Source organism: Schistocerca piceifrons, chromosome X (assembly GCF_021461385.2).
Source record: "Schistocerca piceifrons isolate TAMUIC-IGC-003096 chromosome X, iqSchPice1.1, whole genome shotgun sequence".
In the NCBI taxonomy this organism is placed as follows: domain Eukaryota; kingdom Metazoa; phylum Arthropoda; class Insecta; order Orthoptera; family Acrididae; genus Schistocerca; species Schistocerca piceifrons.
Window position 1 is genome coordinate 790,783,527 of NC_060149.1, and position 23,341 is coordinate 790,806,867.

At 39.6% G+C, this 23,341-nt stretch overlaps 1 protein-coding gene across 1 annotated transcript in view; it reads right to left on the bottom strand.

The window, feature by feature from the left end:
• The window catches only part of LOC124721998 (WD repeat, SAM and U-box domain-containing protein 1-like), a 227,842-nt gene that overhangs the window by 60,226 nt on the left and 144,275 nt on the right, over positions 1-23,341 (bottom strand). The window contains exons 11-13 of the mRNA XM_047247174.1: positions 16,770-16,915; positions 9,425-9,624; positions 3,527-3,759 (exon numbers count right to left, since the gene is read on the bottom strand). Coding sequence (XP_047103130.1) covers positions 3,527-3,759; positions 9,425-9,624; positions 16,770-16,915 — 579 coding nt within the window. The remainder of the gene's footprint in view (positions 1-3,526; positions 3,760-9,424; positions 9,625-16,769; positions 16,916-23,341) is intronic.

Genomic DNA, 23,341 nt, shown 5'->3' on the forward strand with positions numbered 1-23,341 from the left:
TACCGTACAACTAAGTTTTTAATTCCCTCTTCAAAGAATTCGGCCGCCTGCTCCGACAGCCAAGAGTTCACGGCCACTTTCACTTCATCGTCGTCATTGAAGCGCTGCCCGCCAAGATGGTGTTTCAGGTACCAGAAAAGGTGAAAATCGCTAGGTGAAAGGTCGGGGCTGTATGGTGCATGGTCCAAAACTTCCCAGCCAAAAGAATCAATCAAATCCTGAGTCTTTTGAGAGGTGTGAGGCCTAGCGTTATCGTGCAGGAGCAAAACTCCTTTTGTCAGCATGCCGCGTCTTTTGTTTTGAATTGCTCTGTGGAGCTTCTAGAGTTGCACAGTAGGCATCTGAGTTGATTGTCGTTCCTCGTGGCGTAAAGTCCACTAGCAAAACACCGCGCCGGTTCTACAACACAGTTGCCATAATCTTGCGCTTTGACAGCGTCTGTTTGGCTTTGACCTTGACGGGTGAGGTTGTGTGTCGCCATTCCATCGATTGTCGCTTGCTTTTGAGAGTGATATGGGATACTCATGTTTCATCTCCAGTGACAATTTGACTCAACATGTCATCCCCTTCTTCCTCGTAACGAATCAAAAAGTCCAATGAAGTGGCAAATCTCTTCCCTTTGTGGTCCTGTGTGAGGAGTCTGGGTACCCACCGAGAACACAGTTTCTTAAAGTTTAGGTTTTCAGACACAATTTTGTACAAAACCGATCTTGAAACTTGTGGAAATTCCAAAGAAAGAGTGGAAATTGTGAATCTTCTGTCCTCACGAATCTTTGTTTCTACTGCAGCCACCAAATCATCAGTGATCACAGAGGGCCGGCCTGAGCGTTCTTCGTCATGGACGTTTTGACGGCCATTTTTAAACTCTCTAACCCACTGACGCACTTTACCTTCACTCATTGCATTCAAGCCATAAACTTCTGTTAACTGACGATGAATTTCTGCAGCTGATAGGCTTCTCGCAGTCAAAAAACGTATCACTGACCGTATCTCACACGCGGCGGGCGATTCAATAATCGTAAACATTATAAAGTAGCACAGCGATGCGTACACGTCAGCTACAGAGTTGCAACTTGCATCAGTGTGAACGGGAAGGATGCCGGCAAGTGGCGCGGTGGCTTGTTGCGGCGACCGCACGAACTACGGGACTATACGCGCGAACGGCCCTTACTTAAAAAACAACCCTCGTATATATTTGCCTAATTTGTATCTGACAGTCGAATAATCATTTAAAAAATGAAGCGTTTCAATAAAATTATTATGTTTCACAGGAAGCTCCAGCTGTAAAGCTGTATTAACTCCTGTACCTCCATGTAGTATCATAAGCTTCTTAATGTCAAGGAAAATGTTTCTCAAATGCTGTTTGTGTAAGTAATTTTACTGTATAGCCACCTGCAGTAGGGTCAGACAATCCAAGGCAGGTCAAATACTTCCTGAGGCCACTCTAGAAGTGACAGTCTCCTGAAGGACCTTCCTATGCAGTTCGCAATAGGAACAACTAGTTGTAATAACTATTTCTTGAGATACCAACCTTCCCTAGTTTTAACACTAATCATATTTTTCTACATTCAAAGCCTTTCTTCCTCATTGATGCTATAAAATATTATGTACTTTGGGATAATTGGTTTTAATGACTACTTGATTGCACAACAGAATCACAAGCATTAATACATTTGTCCAGAAATGTTATGGAATAATGTAATTTCCATATCTGTTGCCATATTACACCAAAGGATGTCCAGCGAGGTAATTGGAAAGACACTGATAAGTAGTTAGTCCTGGATATAAGATGTCATCTGAGTAATTGGAATTGGGTCTATGGGTTGAAAAGATAAAACTACTGGGTTACCAATCTCTACAAACCACTAAAATTCTCAAAATTTTAACACAGTTGTGAATCAGCAACTGTGTAAATCTGAAGAGGATGAAAAAATCCTGGCCTTTGACTCTGGCATGATGTACACTTAACGTATGGAAATATTTTATCCTGTGTCTCCTGTTATAATTTTATGTTGACAAGACCTGTGGGCATTTACCAGTGAGCATTCATTCTGAAGTACACTAAATGTAATCTGGCTGCTACCTACAGCCATGGCTTGGGATAATTCCTGTTTTTGTCAATTTTGTATATGACAAGAGATGCTTGACTTCAGCTAATCTAATGTATCATCATATGATGTACCGAAGTCCACTCCTTCTGAAGTTGATATTTTTTGGAATATCAAAACCTATGACAAGGACTAATAAATCTTTGTTTTGCAACTGGTTGGCTGATTTTTTTCAACCTCTTCAATAAAATTCTTGTAAAAAGGAACACGATGGGCAGCCAATTAAAGTATGTTAATCTAAAATGGATAAAAGAAAAACAAGTAGAAAAATGGAAGGAGAAAACCAGATATAAAAGAAAAGTAAAAAACTACAGGGTGTGGAAGGGGTGGGGATAAATGATATTGCCAATATATTCTCAGAAGAATTCAGGCAGAATGGTAACATAATAAATCCAGGAACATCACTAACCTGTATGTCTTCATATCAAAGGCCACTAACGGGGGAACAGTATTGTACCAAGATAGTGGTGAGATATAATTCAACCTTGTTATGGTGCAGCCAAATGCATTTAACAAATCTCTTCAGACACTGTTTGTCTTTCAGGTGCCAATTTCCTTCTCTCTCTCTCTCTCTCTCTCTCTCTCTCTCCCCTCCTCCTCCTCCTCCTCCTACTCCTGCCCCTCCCCCTCCCCTCCCCTCCACCCTCCCTCCCAAACCATATCAAAATGACAGTACAGTTTTTCGCAGTCATTTTCATGGAAGATGAGTTCTCTCCTCACACAACTATCCATCTTTCAAGACACAATGTAAAATTTAAGATCAGAGAATATGCAAGCCATTACATTCATCATGTCTGTTTCTGATTATTCAGAGTACACCTGTTAAGCTCTTGAGAGATATGATGCATAGAGGACGCCAGAACTTCATGCCCTTTGAGAATTGCAACATATAACTGAGGGACAAATGGGCCAACATACATAAAAAAAATTCTGAAATGTCTCGTGGGAGTATCACGAACAGATGTAGATTGTGTACTGTTGACTGTAGTGGCTATACTCTATACTAATCTTCTGATTATTTGAGTAAAGGAAATTACCATGGGCCAATACTGCACCTAAGACCAGTTGATGTCCAAGTAGCAATATCTCAACAAAAGGTATAATTCAATAGATTTATTTCACTGTACTTTATTTTTACTAGGTAGGCCCTCTGTTTTAATGGCACATGGTCTTAGAAAATCAATAACATATTCAGACTTTTTGAAAGAAAAAATATGAACAATAAATTCTTAACTATGAAATTCCATAAAACAATAACAACCACATTGGTATTAGTAGCAGTAGTACAAATCATACAAAGTAATACTAATCAATCAAGTTGTAGCAAATCTGTCAGGAAAGATCTTCAGTCTCCAGCCTGAATCAAAATATTGCTCAAACATAAAAAAGCATAATTTATGAGGAAAATTTTGACTTACTACATTCCAGAGACGAGCTGTTTTGTCACTTGCTGTGGAACCAAGTACTTCACCAGCAGGAGGTGCAAAACAAACACAGGTAATGACTCCTCCATGACCAGCAAACTGTTTCCACAGATTACACTCTTCAGTTTTCTCATAAGCATTTATAGTGATATGCCACAATTTTATGAGTGAATCCACACCACAAGTAGCAAGCAAATATCTGTAATTGTAAGGTCCATATTCTCGTCCTATAATAAAGAATTAATTGACAAATGTACCTGTAATTAGTTATGAATGTATAAATTACAACAACTTATCCTATTAGCATTTAATTATATTTCTATATCCTTTTTTTGCATAAATAATGCTAACTAAATAACTACCAATTACGTGTTTCAATACTCATCGAAATCTTAGTTTTACGTCACAACATTTCCTTTCAATCAAAATGCTAATCAAATTAACAGCTATTAATATTCATTTTTATAGCCTATTTTTATTTTAATTCATGAGGTTAACCACATTGATAAACCTTGCCTTTTTTCATTACTGAAGTCCTATGATTAGAAATGCCTTTTCAGCAAAGAGTGTGTGCTTTAGAGTGGATCATACATTCTACCTCTAATGCCAGAATAAAAAGTCAGTAATGATACTGATAATCATGAGGCCCATTCATCTGTAAGGACATTTTTTTCATATTAAGAATCTGTAAGTGATATGCACACAAAACGAAAAACAGAAACTGAGAAGAGTTCCATCTGCACACTGCCACATGCCTAACAGCACCCGTACAGCATTGATGCACATGAAATACAGGGCGACAGCTTTTGCTTTTACATTGGGAACATGTGAAAGAGGAAATACTTCTTCAAACCTTAAGCAAACCTGATCCTATTGGCATTCTAGATCTGTTCCAAGAAGATACTAATACTTTTCTGTAAATGGAATCTGCCGCTTTTACCTTTTGCTATAGCACATATTGACTAAGTGGCAAACATTGTCAGTGGTCTTTGAAGCTGAATAGTTAATGGCCAGACCTTCAATGGGAGGGTACCGAGTTCAGCTCCAAGTGATTCTCCCCACATTTCCCTCATAATAGGAACATCTTTCTGGCTTCGACAACTTAGTTAATACAAATGTGCTCAACTGCGCTACATAAAAAACATTCCTTCTTTACAATGATGAGCAATTAATCACGCAAAGTAAATGAGGCAGAGTGTTGGCTGTAAATCAAAGATGGTTACATCTGGAGGCAAGTATGGTAAAATAGTTGCCACTTATGCTGTTAGCCAAACTGCATGGGATGGCACTGATTTTCTGCAACATAGTAATAATAAAAATAATACCAGCCATAGCAGTAATAATAGATTAAGTCACAGGCTAGTAGGAAGCTGAAGATTATCAACATTTGATTATTCCACCTACATTACTGTAGCAACATTTAACACTGAGGATTTCTTAGGATTATATCACTGAATTTCATCAAAGCATTTCCAACTGGATTGAAAAAGTGAGGAAAAAACTGATGTTAAATACATAATCCTCCAGTGTGTTTTGAATTGACTGGTAGTGTAATATTCACATGACTTTATGAGAATGTTACTGTTAAACCAATGAGACACTGGTGTCAGTGAGACAAAATGCCGTACAGATGTTATGTGACAAGGTGTAGAGGCAATTACCCTACAGGCTCGAAAGTGCAAGTTTTTTCGGTTCTGAAGGATGAAGAATTATTAGAGAAATGGAAATTGGGTATCCCCAGGCACAATTTAACAATCAGCAAAACAATAAAGGCAAGTCATTATAGTTCCTTTATGATTATAGTGTAGTATGAAATTAAAAACATGTATAATATAAATGAAGTTAAAAACATTATAAAATGTCAAGCACAACCTTACGTTTACACATCTCCTAGCAATTACTGTGTTAATGTTTTCTAAGAAAATTATGTACATACACAGAAAGCTAGTGTCACCACTGTAGCCTTTTGTGGAATCAGCAGCATTTGTTTCCTTAAAACTCTAAAAACAAAGCCTATAATGCCAAACACATTTTCAAAAACCCTTATTGCTCTAAACAATCTATAAACACAACTACGTTGTCAACTATTTTTGTGATACAGATCTGAAAATGGCTTAATGATATTTTCTTATAAGCCAAAGGCTCCATCTGCTACAAAAACATGTGCACATGCCTATTCCTACCAGGAAGAGGAAATGGTGGTGGTATTTGCAGAGTTTGGTTCTCTAACATACTGTAATATGTGTTGTCATTAAGTAAACCACCATCCAAAATGTGACCTTGTGTACCACAATCAGCATAGATTATTTTAGAATTAGCATCAGCAATTGCCAGCAAAATAATGCTTCTTCTTCTTCTTCCGTGTCCGGATGCTCCAATTATATCTTCCCTTCCCAGAAATTAGCAACGTAGATTGCTTTGTCATTGACTTTCAAAATATCATCTTTAGTGCATGTCATAGACATATCTGGGCAGATCAGTAGGTGGTCCAAGTCCTGTATTGCTCCGCATTCACACCTGTCGCCATCACTGTAACCCCATTTAAATAGGTTTGATTTGCACCCAGTTACTCCAGTGCGCAGCCGGTTTAATGACCTCCAAGTTGTAAAAGGTAGTTGAAATCCTGCAGATCCCTCCTCAAGTAGATCCATTGTGGAGTGTGGCACCATTTCTTCCCAAAGAGATAGCCGCCTTGCGGCGGGTTTGGTGACGAGCTCTTCAGTACCAAAATAATGCTGAAGGGCTGTTTATAATTAAAATTAACAATTCCACTACTGGGTGGTGCCACAATGTCAATGTGTATCCCATCTATAGCTCCCAAACACCTGGGGAGATTCCATTTTTCTTCATACCCTTTGGAAATTTCCAGCCATTCTTTTTCACTCACAGAAAACAGCAAAGAAAGTCATTTTACATATCAACTCCCTGGACAAAAAGTGTTAAATACATTAGGATATCTTGAATACAGTGTGTCATTCACTTTGCTTACAAATGTGTTGTATTTTTTGAACACCAACAAAGCCCCACCTCCAGAAGGAGAAGAAATATTTTTCATTTGAATGATCGTGAGGTGGATGAGCTTACTTTCAATATGCCTCCACAAGAAGTTGTGGAAATTGAAAACCATCTCCTAATGCCGAAGAGCATGAAGAAATTGCAGATGCAAGTGGCAGTGCATGTGCAAGTTGAAGCGAAAGTGCTAATTTATGTAGTCACAAAAGAGAATGGAAACAAGCAGGAGACAGTACAGAAGGTTTAATAAAAATATTAAAGAAAGTGGGAAAAAATTTAGCAAACAGAAAATTGGATCAGATTAGCCATGTAAATGAAGCAGTTGCCAACAAACTAAGATATTTGTTTGAGAATGGCCATACTAGAATAATAGTCAAGTTAAAAAACGGAATTTATAATTGTTTGCAAGAGGCAAATTTTGATTTGATGAATGTGCTGAAGGAAAGTAATGTATAAGAATGAATAAGATAAAATAGAAAATAAATATTGTCAGCTATGTTCATTGCAAAGAAAGTGTTATCAGAAATTTGATCAGTATCACTGGCTGAAGAAAGCCAGTCACTACAAAACACTAAAACTATCTCATCAGTAGCAAATTTTGGGAAATTCATTTCCTTTCCAGAGTTTATGAATTATGATTAGCTTCTCCTCACCAGTAATACAAACTGATTTTCAGTAAAGAAATCATGATATATTTGTCTTTCTTGAGAATTGTTGGAGATAATACAGTGCTTTTCGCATTATATATTTCAGTTTCATGTAAACAATATTGATCATTCATGGGCAAATTAAGATAAAATTTAACAATTTTTTAGAATCCACAACTACTGAAGCTGATTATGGTACTCTACCAAAAGAAAACATAATAGCTCAAATTATAGAAAATCAAACAGAACAGTAGTGCTCACTGTTGGTCTTAACAATAGAAATTATAAAACAAACTTTTTACAAATGCTATTTTATCACTCTGTATGAAATTATACGACAAGGCATATTTGCCAGCTTCACAACAATGAAAAAAATTAAGAATTTTATTATATATTATATTATTTCTATATTATAGTTCATACAAGTAAGGAATTTTAATAACTTTAATCCTGCCTTCACTTCTTGGGATAAAATTTGTACAATGGCCTCACAAACCCACAGAATAATATTGCAAAGTGAGCTTTTTGGTATCCTATGCAAGTACATTAAAGTGGAAAAGGAACCCCCAGTGGTAAAAAATCTGAGGGTCACTGCCAACTGATCCTCTGGTGGAATCACTTTTCAAATGTCTGTGTTGGTTCTGAACACAAGAGGAGCCACATGAGACAGCAAATTACCAAAATCTTCCATGCTCATTCTCTCACAGTTTTTGAAATAAGCACCGTCTTCAAGAGTTAACTCTTTAATGAGTATAGCATTGCATAAGCTCCATGAGTAACCCATTTGTGAAGGAACTCTCACTGCCATCATCTGTGCTTTCTTTGCCTTCCTTTCCTTTCTTCATCCAGCAGTGCTTCCTTTGCCTTCCTTTCCTTTCTTCGTCCAACAGAGCAAGTGCACCAGCACATGAAAATGTTAAGTCTTCCGTGTCATTTTGAGAAGCTTATCACAAATTCTGAACAGCTCTGCACTACCAGACACACTGATACAAACCACCAGACGAAAAAGCACAATCAGACATGTATGACTTGGAAGTAGCGTGCTCCTACAAATTGCAATACATGTCCCTGAGAGGCGTATACATGTCACAAATACTTGTGTTGATACAGTTCCAAGATGTAAATGTACCTTAATGTGGTGTTCATTCAGTTTATAACAGAAATTTTGCTCAGAGACTAACACTACAACAATAAATAAGTTTAAACTTTTTTACACTTTCCAAAGCAAGAGCAGCAGCATGTGCAAAGTGTGATGTGGTTGCAAACACCCGGTCCATGGCCAGCCTCCATCCGTCGGCTGCCAGTATCCAACAGCATCGAGAGCAAACTCTTGAGCACCTCTTTCACAAAAATTTTATTGGACAGATTTGCTATTGCTGTCATATCAGACAGCAAAAAGAGCCTCGGTCCGGCACACCGTTTTAGTCTGCCAGGGAGTTTCATGTCAGCGCACACACTGCCGCAGAGTGAAAATCTCATTCTGGAAACATCCCCCAGACTGTGACTAAGCCATGTCTCCGCAATATTCTTTCTTCTTTCTTTCAGGAGCGCTAGTTCTGCAAGGTTCACAGGAGAGCTTCTGTAAAGTTTGGAAGGTAAGAGACGAGGTACTGGCAGAAGTAAGGGTGTGAGGATTGGGCGCGAGTCTGCTTGGGAAGCTCAGTTGGTAGAGCACTTGTCTGTGAAAGGCAAAGGTCCCGAGTTCGAGTCTCGGTCCGGCACACAGTTTTAATATGCCAGGAAGTTTCAGCAAAAGAGATTATCATTATACTTCCATCAGGCAAATGAAATGCATTGAAAAATTACAGAAGAAATGTTTCAAATGTGCAATGTCATGCTTGCACTGCCCTTCATTTACCACTACACAACACGTAGATACAGCAGAGGAACAGCTCAAGCAGATGACATCACTTCCTCCAGATACTGTCACATCCTAAAATGTTGGAAGGTTAATCAAATGGCTGGATTTGGGATTCCAATAATTTCCATGTTTATTGTCATCTTAAAACAATAGTCACTTTGGCAGCAAGGTTTTTATGTCAGAAACTGTACATACAGTGCCCACTGTGTAATGTGTACAAGATTATTGTGAAAATCTTCATAATTTTCCACGTTTATGCAGTCTCATTAATGTTACCTGATTGCCCACTGTTTTGAAAATATATTTAAAAGGTGAGCATTATCACACACAAAATTATTGTCGTGGTACTACAACTAATAATGAAAAACCAACCTGCTATTCCCTCTGAAGGAGAAAAGTCACAACACTGAACACCCAAATCATGAGCAGCTTCCTGTGTAATAAGGCACTGATCCAAGCAAGGTGCAACACACCACAATTTAAAGTTACCATCTGAGCAAACAGTTACAAGAAACTGGCTATCTGGTGAGAAGGCTGCATCTACGATAGCATCACTGTGGCCCTCACATGACCTGTAAATAATACAGGTATGAAAATGCAGCGAAGCATAAAACTACAGAAAACATACAACAAATACAAATAATGAACTATGTGTCTCTCCCAAGTTAGTGGCTCTTTCTGTGTATAAACTTTATATTTTATTTTTAAATAAGATCGAGATCAAAATCAAACCAAGAAAAGGACATAAAATAAATAATCGGCAGTATTTCCAATAACAACTGAAATGAACAGCTGATATACAGGGTGTTACAAAAAGGTACGGCAAAACTTTCAGGAAACATTCCTCACACACAACGAAAGAAAGTATGTTATGTGGACATGTGTCCAGAATCACTTACTTTCCATGTTAGAGCTCATTTTATTACTTCTCTTCAAATCACATTAATCACAGAATGGAAATACACAGCAACAGAACGTACCAGCGTGACTTCAAACACTTTGTTACAGGAAATGTTCAAAATGTCCTCTGTTAGCGAGGATACATGCATCCACCCTCCGTCGCATGGAATCCCTGATGCAGCCCTGGAGAATGACGTATCGTATCACAGCCGTCCACAATACGAGCACAAAGAGTCTCTACATTTGGTACCGGGGTTGCGTAGACAAGAACTTTCAAATGCCCCCATAAATGAAAGTCAAGAGGGTTGAGGTCAGGAGAGCGTGGAGGCCATGGAATTGGTCCGCCTCTACCAATCCATCGGTCACCGAATCTGTTGTTGAGAAGCGTACAAACACTTCAACTGAAATGTGCAGGAGCTCCATTGCGCATGAACCACATGTCGTGTCGTACCTGTAAAGGCACATGTTCTAGCAGCACAGGTAGTGTATCCCGTATGAAATCATGATAACGTGCTCCATTGAGTGTAGGTGGACAAAACTAAAATGAGCTCTAACATGGAAATTAAGCGTTTCCGGACACATGTCCACATAACATCTTTTCTTTATTTGTGTGTGAGGAATGTTTCCTGAAAGTTTGGCCGTACCTTTTTGTAACACCCTGTAGTTCAACCAAGACATATTAAAGACTGAACCACAACAACAGCTGCAGAGTTTAACAATGTTAAGTAACTCCCTTCTAGAATAATTAATATATACTCAGCTCTCTCCTTCAAGGCCACATTAGCTCTTACCTAACAGCACAATTAGTGCAAACAACAATGTCTCATGGAATGCTGTCAATGCATATCTTACTTTACAAATCACGTACAAACAAGAAGATAGCATATCTGAACTTGTATGGTATTTACTTCAAAGTACATAAAGCCACAGTCTCTCTCCCTTTCTTGTAAGACATGTACTGGATTCTTTTACAAACATATCCACTTTTTCTTGATTCTTTATTTGTATTCTTCCATCACACAATCTTTGTACTGTCTCTGTATTTGTCACATTGAGATAAGTTTCTGACTTCATAACTTAAATTATTTCAATTGAGCTGAATGGGGTATCAGGGTATCACTCTAATGACAGTTGCTTGTTTTTAGAACTGACAATATTCTCCTAACTCATTGCCGCTTGCACACTGCAGTTCACAACCAACAGTGCTGACTAAACACCAGTTTTTTCAGTAATTAGTATACCACAACTGATATAGTTCTTCAATTCTATTCTAATGAGAAAATACATCAATGAAAATCATATCTGTTGTGCTTATAATGAACTTTTTCACCATGATTGCCTTTATTGATTATTAATCTGTTTACTTATTGCTACAAACTTGTGCAATGAAAAAGGTAACAGAACACACTTCAGGCACCACAGAATTAAAACTTTAGTTGTCCATGTAACACACAACACAAGGGCAACACAAAGCCCAAAATTAAACATACTATAGTGGCAAAACTGGATGTTGACAATGATTCAGATAGAGCCAACAATGCACTTAGCATAGAAATTAAACTGAAAATAACTCTGTTTGTATGTTAGAGAAGAATTCTGGTATGGTCAAAATATGTCAACAGGTTTTGTTTTACTGTACTATAGTGCAGAATGAGAACACTATAAACTGGCACTTGGCCATGAGTGTAAACAGCTAGAATTATAACTGCGAGAGGAGTGAGGGTGGACAGAGGGCATCAAGCCCTACCTCCCTCTTGCACGGAAGCAACCTGCACCTGTCTTCTTCATTTCTACAAGCAGAACTAACATGTGGACATATACCCAGACTTCTAAAATTTTGCACTTGATATATGTGTTTCAAGTTGGCAGCATAACAGTTTAATAAGCACAGAAGAAGAGGCGGGAGGCATTAGGCATGGGGAGTGATCCAGTTATGGCACAGTAATCACTGCCAGTCATTACATGCTGTGATCTCGAAGCTCCCATGTTGCCAGCTTCATTTTGTGTGAACATAAATAACGCGCATTGTGTGTAGTTTCTAACACCTGCTTGTGTTGTACTACGTTTTGTTTTGCTAGCATTTAAGGAGTTCTGATACTTGGAAAATGCCACCAAAAAGACTTTTCACATAGTGGAAATCATGTGTGTTGAGGTGTGCCTCCAAACGGCCAGGCACTGGAGTTACCACAGAGAACTCTCAAGTTTTACAAGCAGGAGGAAGGATATGTAAGTATTCATGAACAGTCATCAATTCCTGCCAACAAAGTTGTTCAAGAAAAGTAGTAAGTATGGATGTGTTATCGCAAAAGTCGAAAGACATAGACATGATCTGTAATGATTCTGAGCTGTCTGGATCAAATAATGTATTCCTAGAGACTTCTGGAAAGAAGAAAAAGCAGGCTCACACTGCCACTGACTTAGATTTTTTCCAGACTGATGCAGTTCGCAGACACATATATTACAGCAAGGAAAGAGTATCCTAGCGTAGCAAAGTTCCTAGTGTCATTAAAAGAAAGTAAGCTTTTCAGGGGTGGGAGAAACATCATTAATAATGGTGCTGAAAAATGTGGGTTTCCATTATAAAACACTAGTCGGACACAAAGTCCTGTTAGAAAAGGTGATTACTGTTATGGTTTGAATTATTTTCTTGGATGAAATTCTGGACAAAGACATTCATTCCCTAAAAGAACTAGAAAAAATGTGGGTTAATATGGAGGAATTTGTCAGTGAATGCTGGATGCATGACACTCCAAGCAGTAGCAGTCATCATCTGATTGGAAGAGGAGCTAGATTAATTATGGTCCATGCTGGCTATTACAGTGATTTTGTTCCTGATACTCTTCTAGTGTTTTGGTGCAAAAAGACAAGTGATTACCACAAAGACTTGGATTTGTTGAGGGGTCGTTGAATAGTTCCAGAATCTTTTTTAAAAGATTCCTGTCCCTACAACACTTGTAATGGACAAACCTCCATATCATTCCATGATACTGACCAAAGCCAGAATCACAAAGAACTTATAGTGAAGTGGTTGCAGGTGTGAAATATTACTGTAGATATGAGTATGATGAAATTTCTTTTATATTCACTTGTTACAAAAAGTATGCCTGTGATGCCTACACATGTTGTAGATGAAATCACCAAGGAGCAGCATCATACTGTAATAAGAATGCCACCATATCACTATCATTTCAACTCTACTCAGTTAGTATGGAGTTATGTGAAGATGTACATAGGGAACAATATCAAGTCCTTTACAATAACAGAGGTGGAGAGGCTGTTGCGAGAAGCTCTTGCAACTGTGGATGCAGCCTCATGGATGAAAATTCGAGCACAATGACAAACACATTCGAGCAGTGACCATGAACAACTAATGGTTTGTTTTGGTCATGACAATGATAAAGATGGTCTTGGTACTGATTCTGACAAAAGTGATGATGAGGAGCTGGATGGAACTGTGCAATCATCACCATAAACTGGTGAGTGAAAAGCTATGAACACTGGTTATTACTTATTTTGTAAACTATGCACTGTATTGTTGAAAAGGTATAGGTTGTCATCAAATGCTTATTTTATGTACTTCCTTGCTCTGTTATTGAAAGCATGTACTTTGCTACAGTTACATCTACATTATTATGCAGTTGTTTATTTGCTGTCACTATAGTAGCCACTCCACAATGAATTCTTATGTACAAGGTTATTGCTCAATAGCTTACTCCAGCTCCAGCTCCAGATGAACTGGAAAACCATATTGGCTGTTATGTGTATAGAGGCTGATGCTGCAGCAACATGACTATTGCAGTATAACCAGCCTACCTTGATGTAACATGAACTATCAAGTGCAATGTTTCACTGTTGCAAGAATAGGAATACATTCTCATGTTGTGAGAGTCATAATCGAAGCCTGCGGTGAACCAGGATTAGTCTCTTCACTCATTTCAAAATAAGAAAAGAAACCAATGAGCAATGCAGAACACAAAGGCATTTGGTAATGGTTACCACACAACTGTCTGCTGAGGCTGGCAGTGCTGTAATGAGGTAGTTCAGGCCCAACCTCTACCAGTATTTGATGCAACCATAGTTCAAAACACATGCCAGCTAAAACTGCCATGTTAAAAGCATTTGAATCACACCAACTCTTGACCTAGAGAAACATAACTGTTTCTTTGTTCTATAGTAAGTCCCAGAGCTGGGTCCTATGATGCATTATGCAGTGTGTGTCATACACAAATTGTTCTACCAACCGTTGTGACTCCAGAGCATAAAGTGCACTGATACACCATAGCATTTGTGCACTTTTTATTTTGCAAACACATTCTTATGCATATTATCTCTCCAAACTGGGCTTCGTCAGATGATGTGCAACATCAACAACTGAAAATTGGTTAATTTTCAATAATTACATGCAGAAAATGAGTTTACTTCAAACTAGCTGTGATAAAATAGTTCAACTGGGTACAATTCACTAAGAAATAGTTTATTACGTAATTTTGTGTTTTCACATTCTGCAGCAGAATATGTGATTTTTTTTATGTGCCTATTTTTATGTACCTATGTATCTGGCCTTTACAGATCATACTTAACCACTGTGACATATAGCGTTCCAAAATATACAAATAGGTAATGAACAGTGCACTTTACAAGCATTAAAATCCAGATAGAAGATAGGAAGAATTTTAATGGTGTGTAGATATTACATTCATTAGAGAGGGTTGTAACTCATCTTGATGATGATGTACAATGAAATTTTTTGAATGGACTCACTGAAGCATTAACCTGATACATTTAAGAGAAACCACAAAGAACACTGTACAGTATAGACCAACCGAATGATGCAGTGCAGTTGTTAACATACTAGTCTCATACTAAGAAGGGTGGGGCTTGTTCTGGCTGGCCATCCTGGCTTACGTTTCCCTAAACTGTTTACGGAAAATGCTGGGACGATTCTTTCATTGAGGGCACGGCCGACCACCTACCCCATCCTCATAAAAGCATACTTACAAATTCTATGTGTATGCATACTTTGAGCTATTTATTTTCATTGTATTATGATGACAAATTCTATGTCATTGTGAGATGATCCCTGGATGAACAAATCGAATCAAATCAAAAATAGCTCTAACATCAGTCAACCTTAAACGATGAAAATCCAGGGGGAATCTAACAGCTGAATTGTATCAGACAACCTTAACTACTGCTAACCAGGCACTAATATAAAGAATGTGGAGATATTTTAATGAATAGCAGAGCACTGAAAATATTATGACTGCAATCAGTGTTAGTTGGAAATTCCTCAAAGATGTTATCCATCAGCAGCTGTTCCCTCAGGGTGTCTCATAAAATGGGTACCACAGAAACTGGCACTTTCCCAGAAAGCTTCAAGAGGAAATGGCAAGAATAACAGCACACTCCTTTTTATTAGTTAAAGAGATTGTATTTTTAACCATGTGATTACACCAGGTGAAATCTAGGTTATCTATAATTACCTACAAATGAAAAACCAGTTGAAACACAGCACTTAAATGACTCAAAGAAGGAAATGGCATCACATCCCACTATTACATTGATGGTTTTACTAGGTACCTATCATGATAAAACATCTGCTGCATGGCAAATCAGTCACTGATCACTGTTATTACACTTCAGAAAAAAGTGTGAAAGAGGCCAAGATTGGTACTGACTGTAAGTGGAAAGCACAGCAGCATTCAGTAACTTCAAAAGCAGAAAAATTAGAATTGGTAATCAACACTAGAAATATTCAAGTGCAACTGACTTCTTGCTTCAGAAGTTTCACTTTAAGGGTATCACTGACATGAACAGGACATCTCTTGTGGAAGGAGAACATTAGTTTCAGCCCACTTCTGTTTTTCATAAATTAGCTTGCAGAATTTAGTATCCACAGAAGGTGTGACAATTCTGCTACTCGACATGGATGGTATGGTACTTTCCAGGCTTATGGCACCTCTGTAATTGGGGAACAATAATAACTGGGGAATAAAAACCCGTGAATGGAACTAACATGTCATGAGAACTGAACTATGGGACATGGAGATACGCACATGACAACAGCTCAGTACTCGGTTGGCACGGGCAGCTAATGACTGGGCACAAGATAACTCTTGGCACCTATTCAATGGTACGTCCATAGTGGTCTAACTCCACAGGCGCACTGACTTGCTCTGCTTACTGCCACTCGCAAGTGAACACTGACGTCAGTGAGTCTCAGTGAGTCTGCCCATATGAAACAACGGGTGTGCTCTTCGTGGCAGGTTCCTGAACTACAGTACTCTGCTGCTTCACCCACGCCAGTTCATCTGCTTCCATTGGGACATCCACTGGTGGCAATACTAAGCACGAGATAAAAGATCACTTACAAAGAAGGGTTTATAAGTGCAGAAACATTGTTACGAGCTGTTACGCAATGCAGATAAAATAACTGGCAATACTAAGCACGAGATAAAAGATCACTTACAAAGAAGGGTTTATAAGTGCAGAAACAATGTTACAAGCTGTTACTCAATGCAGACAAAATAACCAATCCAAGCCTATTTTCTAGCAGGTGAATGAACAAACATTTTCATGGCCCCTTCTATCTCTTCTAATAATCAACCAATTTAATTTGTAAAGCTAAATAATACTTATAATTTCAAAATATGGTAAATCTCAGGAATTTAAGTTGAAAGACCATACTTTGGCTACAATAACAATTTTGGGAAAGTACATTAGAGATTCCATTTTTTAATTCTATTGATGCTAGAACAGAAATGTACAATGTTTTTAAAAAAATTAATTTAATGGATGTTTTCAATGTGAAACTTACATCAGACATTCCATTGAATCAATATTCCACACACACGCCTTCTCTGCATCACCTGCTATGACCAACAGATGTCCATCTGGTGAGAATCGGCATGTTCTGATTCCACTACCACTACAATGCAAATTTGGGCAAATAGGCATTCCAGTCTGCAATATTACATCATAGGAGAATTATGGAATGTTAACTCACAAAACATACATTTAAAGCATCACTTACAGCGTTAAATGAAGCTGCATCACCAAGTAGCTGATAAAGCCCGGACTTTTATTGGCAAAGTTTACATTTACCAAAGTATATATGGTATTGATTAGTAGTTATAATAATAGTAGTAGCAAAGTTTTTTCAGTATTAGTGTGAGAGAAATGGCCAAAATTTCTTTGTTGTAACATCAAGGAAAGAGAAACATAGCAGTTACTTAAAATAAGAAACTAAACAGTATTCGGAATGTATCATTGAACTGCACCAAATAAAAACATAATCATTATATACATCGTAAATCATACTTCTAGTGTAATGGAAATAAGTTAAGCAGAACCATACAACTGGAACTTGACAAGGCATACTAAGTGAATGAAGTCACAGTTGCTGTTTATGAAAACTTTGTGTCACACAATAAACATAAATTTTAGAAACATATTTTCTAAAACTATCAGCCACTGGTTGTTACCACTTTCTTGATGAAGCAGCATTCTATTCCACATCTCAGCATACACAAAACATTGCAATTAGTAAAGTTTCCGTATTGCGACAATTGAAATCTCTTCTGCCACTTATGTCATGCATTGGCTGATGTAATTTCTCCCTGTATAGTCAAAATATAATGGTAGTAAGGGGACGAGTATCACCTCTGCTCACACCCATACACTAAGTAGAACAGTGTGACTGCAGTGGTGTAATCAGTTAGGGAGTATGGTAAGCAAATGTCACAATTCACAACATATCTCAATTATTCCGCACAGTTAGTTAATGAGTTAGTTAGTTCCATGTTCCCTGATGCAATTTACACTCCTGGAAATTGAAATAAGAACACCGTGAATTCATTGTCCCAGGAAGGGAAACTTTATTGACACATTCCTGGGGTCAGATACATCACATGATCACACTGACAGAACCACAGGCACATAGACACAGGCAACAGAGCATGCACAATGTCGACACTAGTACAGTGTATATCCACCTTTCGCAGCAATGCAGGCTGCTATTCTCCCATGGAGACGATCGTAGAGATGCTGGATGTAGTCCTGTGGAACGGCTTGCCATGCCATTTCCACCTGGCGCCTCAGTTGGACCAGCGTTGGTGCTGGACGTGCAGACCGCCTGAGACGACGCTTCATCCAGTCCCAAACATGCTCAATGGGGGACAGATCCGGAGATCTTGCTGGCCAGGGTAGTTGACTTACACCTTCTAGAGCACGTTGGATGGCACGGGATACATGCGGACGTGCATTGTCCTGTTGGAACAGCAAGTTCCCTTGCCGGTCTAGGAATGGTAGAACGATGGGTTCGATGACGGTTTGGATGTACCGTGCACTATTCAGTGTCCCCTCGACGATCACCAGTGGTGTACGGCCAGTGTAGGAGATCGCTCCCCACACCATGATGCCGGGTGTTGGCCCTGTGTGCCTCGGTCGTATGCAGTCCTGATTGTGGCGCTCACCTGTACGGCGCCAAACACGCATACGACCATCATTGGCACCAAGGTAGAAGCGACTCTCATCGCTGAAGATGACACGTCTCCATTCGTCCCTCCATTCACGCCTGTCGCGACACCACTGGAGGCGGGCTGCACGATGTTGGGGCGTGAGCGGAAGACGGCCTAACGGTGTGCGGGACCGTAGCCCAGCTTCATGGGGACGGTTGCGAATGGTCCTCGCCGATACCCCAGGAGCAACAGTGTCCCTAATTTGCTGGGAAGTGGCGGTGCGGTCCCCTACGGCACTGCGTAGGATCCTACGGTCTTGGCGTGCATCCGTGCGTCGCTGCGGTCCGGTCCCAGGTCGACGGGCACGTGCACCTTCCGCCGACCACTGGTGACAACATCGATGTACTGTGGAGACCTCACGCCCCACGTGTTGAGCAATTCGGTGGTACGTCCACCCGGCCTCCCGCATGCCCACTATACGCCCTCGCTCAAAGTCCGTCAACTGCACATACGGTTCACGTCCACGCTGTCGCGGCATGCTACCAGTGTTAAAGACTGCGATGGAGCCCCGTATGCCACGCCAAAGTGGCTGACACTGACGGCGGCGGTGCACAAATGCTGCGCAGCTAGCGCCATTCGACGGCCAACACCGCGGTTCCTGGTGTGTCCGCTGTGCCGTGCGTGTGATCATTGCTTGTACAGCCCTCTCGCAGTGTCCGGAGCTAGTATGGAGGGTCTGACACACCGGTGTCAATGTGTTCTTTTTTCCATTTCCAGGAGTGTATATCAAAATTATATACGAGGAGTCAGTTTACAGGTTACATATACATGATTTTTTGGTGTGTATTGGTACATGCTGGCTGTTTCCAGGCCACTACATAACAGAGCAACAGTAACAGTAATACAAATGAACATATTTTCTTTTGAAGTTATTCATATTACCAGAGAAAAATACATAAATTTAATCTAAATCTACATGAATATTCTGCAATTTGCACTTAAATGTTTGGCAGAAGATTCATAAAATAACTTTCACACTAGTTCTTGACCATTCCACTCTTGAATAACACCTGAGAAAAATGAACACCTAAACCTTTCTATGCAAGCTCAGTCTTCTCTTATTTTATCATGATAGGCATTTCCGTCTATGTAGGTAGGAGTTCGCAAACTGTTTTGGCATTTAGACAAGAAAGTTCATGACCATTATTTCATGAAAATATCTCACCACTATGAGAACTGTAATTACCACCCCTACTCAGTTATCAGTGACTCTCTCTCCCCTATTTCTGTATATATGACTGTGTCACTTTGTCATGACATGGGGCCCAATTATTGAATTGTTCTTCTGTTACATAGACTTTTGGTCCATTGTCACCTAATATTTTCTCCAGTTCAGCATGAATTTGCTGGGAACAGCCACTCAAGTAAATGTAGACATTTGCCAAACACATCATGTCATCCCAAACACCGTATTTGGCAATTCGGTCGAATTCTTTCAGCCATTTGTTGGGTCGTGAGCAGTGTCTTTGGAAAACACTGATGGATCCCTGATGTGAAGCTGACTTACTGCTTTTTTAGTATCCATCTGTCTTCTGAATATAAAGTTTTTAGGTATGATGTACTGCCCATGTAGGTGACAGCTCTTACACTGCCTAGAGCCATAATGATGTATATGTCTTGAAACACCCAGTGTCTCCTCCAAACAATGTTGCATCAAAATCATAATCAAGTCCAAGTATGAAGGAAGGGTAATCAATGAAGCACAACACCTAGCATTGCAAGCACATTCATTACTGACACCTCACCAACATACACCAGAACAGAACTGACTTGGACAGAGAGTGCAGCTATGTATAAGGGGCAGGCAAATGAAAATGAGACAGATGGAAAACAAAGTAAACCATTTTCTATTCCAAACTTAATAACCATAACTGTTAATACATCTATCCCACTGAGAGACAAGATGTTCAATGCTTTCATGAAAAAATGTTTGCAGTTGCCTACAGAACCGTGATTGTACCCAGGTGCGCTGCTCTTTGTCCGAAGCAGCTCCAAAAGTATGGAAATCACACGCTGAGAGGCCGGTACTGAATAGAGGATGCGTGAGGGCTTCCCAGCAAAACTTCAGCAGTGTAGTCGAAACAATCTTAGCAATAAGTGGGTGCCTCCACCACCGGTGTCCAACCTATATTTGCGACACTCATTCCAATCAGAATTTACAATTTCATAGTCATTAACATCTGGTTTCAGCCAGTTTCCTGTTCCTAGTACTATGTGGGCAACATTTATAAGTGAGACTAGTTATGGGATTTTTCTGTGGAAACTTCTACATTAACTAATACTATACTAATATTTTCCTTCTCCTATCTGCTATGATGAATAATACCCAATCTGAACTCAAAATGTGTCTTATAAGGTCTGTGGAGGGATTTCTCTATCCTTAAAAAACCACATGTGCACACCCCATGTACTCTGCTACACTGGTAGCCATTTCCAAAATCTTACAATTCCCCACCCAATAGTGGAGGTTGAGAAATCTGCAGCCAAGATTGTCAAAGAATCATCTGAGCCTTTGGTTTAAGTCTTACACTTGGATCCAAACCAGAGGACTGCAGTCTGTTCAGAGCATGATACTATGAAATGATAGATCTGCTTCCACCCTGCAAGCAAGAATAGCTGTCTTCACCAAATCAGCCAGCTGCCTGCAGGAGCTGAGGGTGGCCTCTGAACCTAGGCAGCAAGTGTCATTCATGCCAACATGAGCCACAATTTGTAGTTGAGTGTAGCCAGTATGCTCAATTGCTCAATCTCTAGATTTCAGACAAGACCCCCCTGGCAAGCAAACAGAGTGGACAATGGCCTCCTTTTCTGATCTGTGCTCTATTTCCCTGAGGAACTCCATTATCCGTTTAACATTGGACATTCCAATGACACACTATCCCACCCTTTGTGCTTGTCCAGACCTCTCAGAAAGATTAGCCATGGTCCAACATGTGAGGCATTCTGTACTGACTCAGATGCACTTTCAGCAGTGGCCAATACCTCAAACCTGTTTTTGAGGCATAAAGGGACAGGCACGGAGCTAGTACCCTCTTTTGCCTTCTGCCTAGAAATTCATGACCCGGCCACTGTTTGTCAATCACTTTCATGCAAGTGTCAACCGACAGGGGCATCAGGAATTCCAGGCAGTGCTATATTTCCAGAAGTGCCACAGTATTCATCTTAGGTGCCCCAATGCTGCAGCAGCCCAGGGTAGCAGCCTGAAGACTGTCTATTGTGGCCAATGCAGCTTCCATCCATTTGCAAACAGTGGCCAATTCCCCCCGCCCCTGCATCCTTACACAACAGGGCCAGCCCCTATCCACCTTTAATAAGTTTTGTTTTGTCTTATCATAACTGATGCAACATTAACCCAAGAAGCTGCTGGGTGAAATTTAAATTTTGCTGCTACACTGCTTCTAGTCTTTAATACAAAATAAAGCCGCCTCACACAAAAATATGCACTAAAATTTATGCAAAACACTTAGAGTAAGTTACTCAACACTAATAAGCACAGTAAAATAGACAGATATAATTAACTTCTTTGCAGAAGTATGTTATAAAAACAAAAACTATAATAAATTACTACACATTAAACAAACTGCTGCAGCTACAAGCACCCTGTCAGCTCTGCAACAGCTACTACATGCTGCGTCCCTGTGTGTTACCACTCATGTGTATGTATTGGGAGATATGTTATTTTTCAACAAGACAATGCTCATCCACATGGCACACATCTCTATGAACTGTCTGCGTGATGTTAAGGTACTCTCATGGCCAGCAAGGTCTTCAGATCTGTCAGTGATAAAACACATCTGGGACAATCTCAGATGTCAACTCTGTTCCAGTGCCATTAATTGGGATAGTGAGGACCAGTTACAATAGTTGTGGGCCATCTTGCCTTAGGGAAGGATACAATGGCTTCACAACAGCCTTACCAACTGAATCAGTGTGTAACCAGGCCAGAATGGGTGCAATATTATTCTGATAAGAGGGCTCAAACTGTCATCTTCTTTGGGGGTGGGAGCATGGACTTAACAAGAAGAACTGCACGACAAGATGACTATAGCCGTTGTCTTTGTTAATTTGACTCAATTTTTGTAATCACTGAAATGACATCACATATCCTCTTCTCAAACCATGACATTTCATTTCGTTTCCTCCTCCCTTTCCAGGTGCTTCACTGTATTGGTCAGGCAGCGTATTTAAGACATGATCTGTAGGTAATTATTTTCTACTATATAATCTTTCCTTCACAGCATTCCTCCACTACTCTTAATTCTCCCCAAGTAAATATAAAGCAGTCATCAACCCAAAGGTTGACTTGAACACTACAGTGCTGTAATAGGCATGGCCCTATTACAGGTGGTACGCTGTTGCCTTCCTCCAACTTTGGAACTCACTCACCCACCAGTTAAAGGGGGACCAACAGTTCCACACGAACAAAGGCAGGTAAAAATCTGACTGACCAGGCATCAAACCTGAGACCTTTGGATCTGTAGTCTGTTACCTTTGAACCACTCTCTCCTCCAGCACACTGAACTATTTATAAAAGTTCCAATCCAGGGTTTCCCTTCTGTTCTTCACAAATATCAGTTAGAGAAGTGAGATAAATAATCAGAATGACCAACGTTCATTTCTACTTGATTTCTGTAAATGCACTGTGTGTCCTGATATTTTCTAGCATTGTTGCATATTATTATAATTCCATAGTCTTGGAATATGTCCTCGAACTTTCAACATGTCCATATGAATTCCACAGTGTAGTTAACTCATAAAGCAAATGGCATTTAACAAACACAATGAAGATCATTACAAGTTAGGGATGTAATCAGAAATTGATTCTCTTATAACTATCTCTTTTTTTTCTATGTCTTCACTTCATCTATCG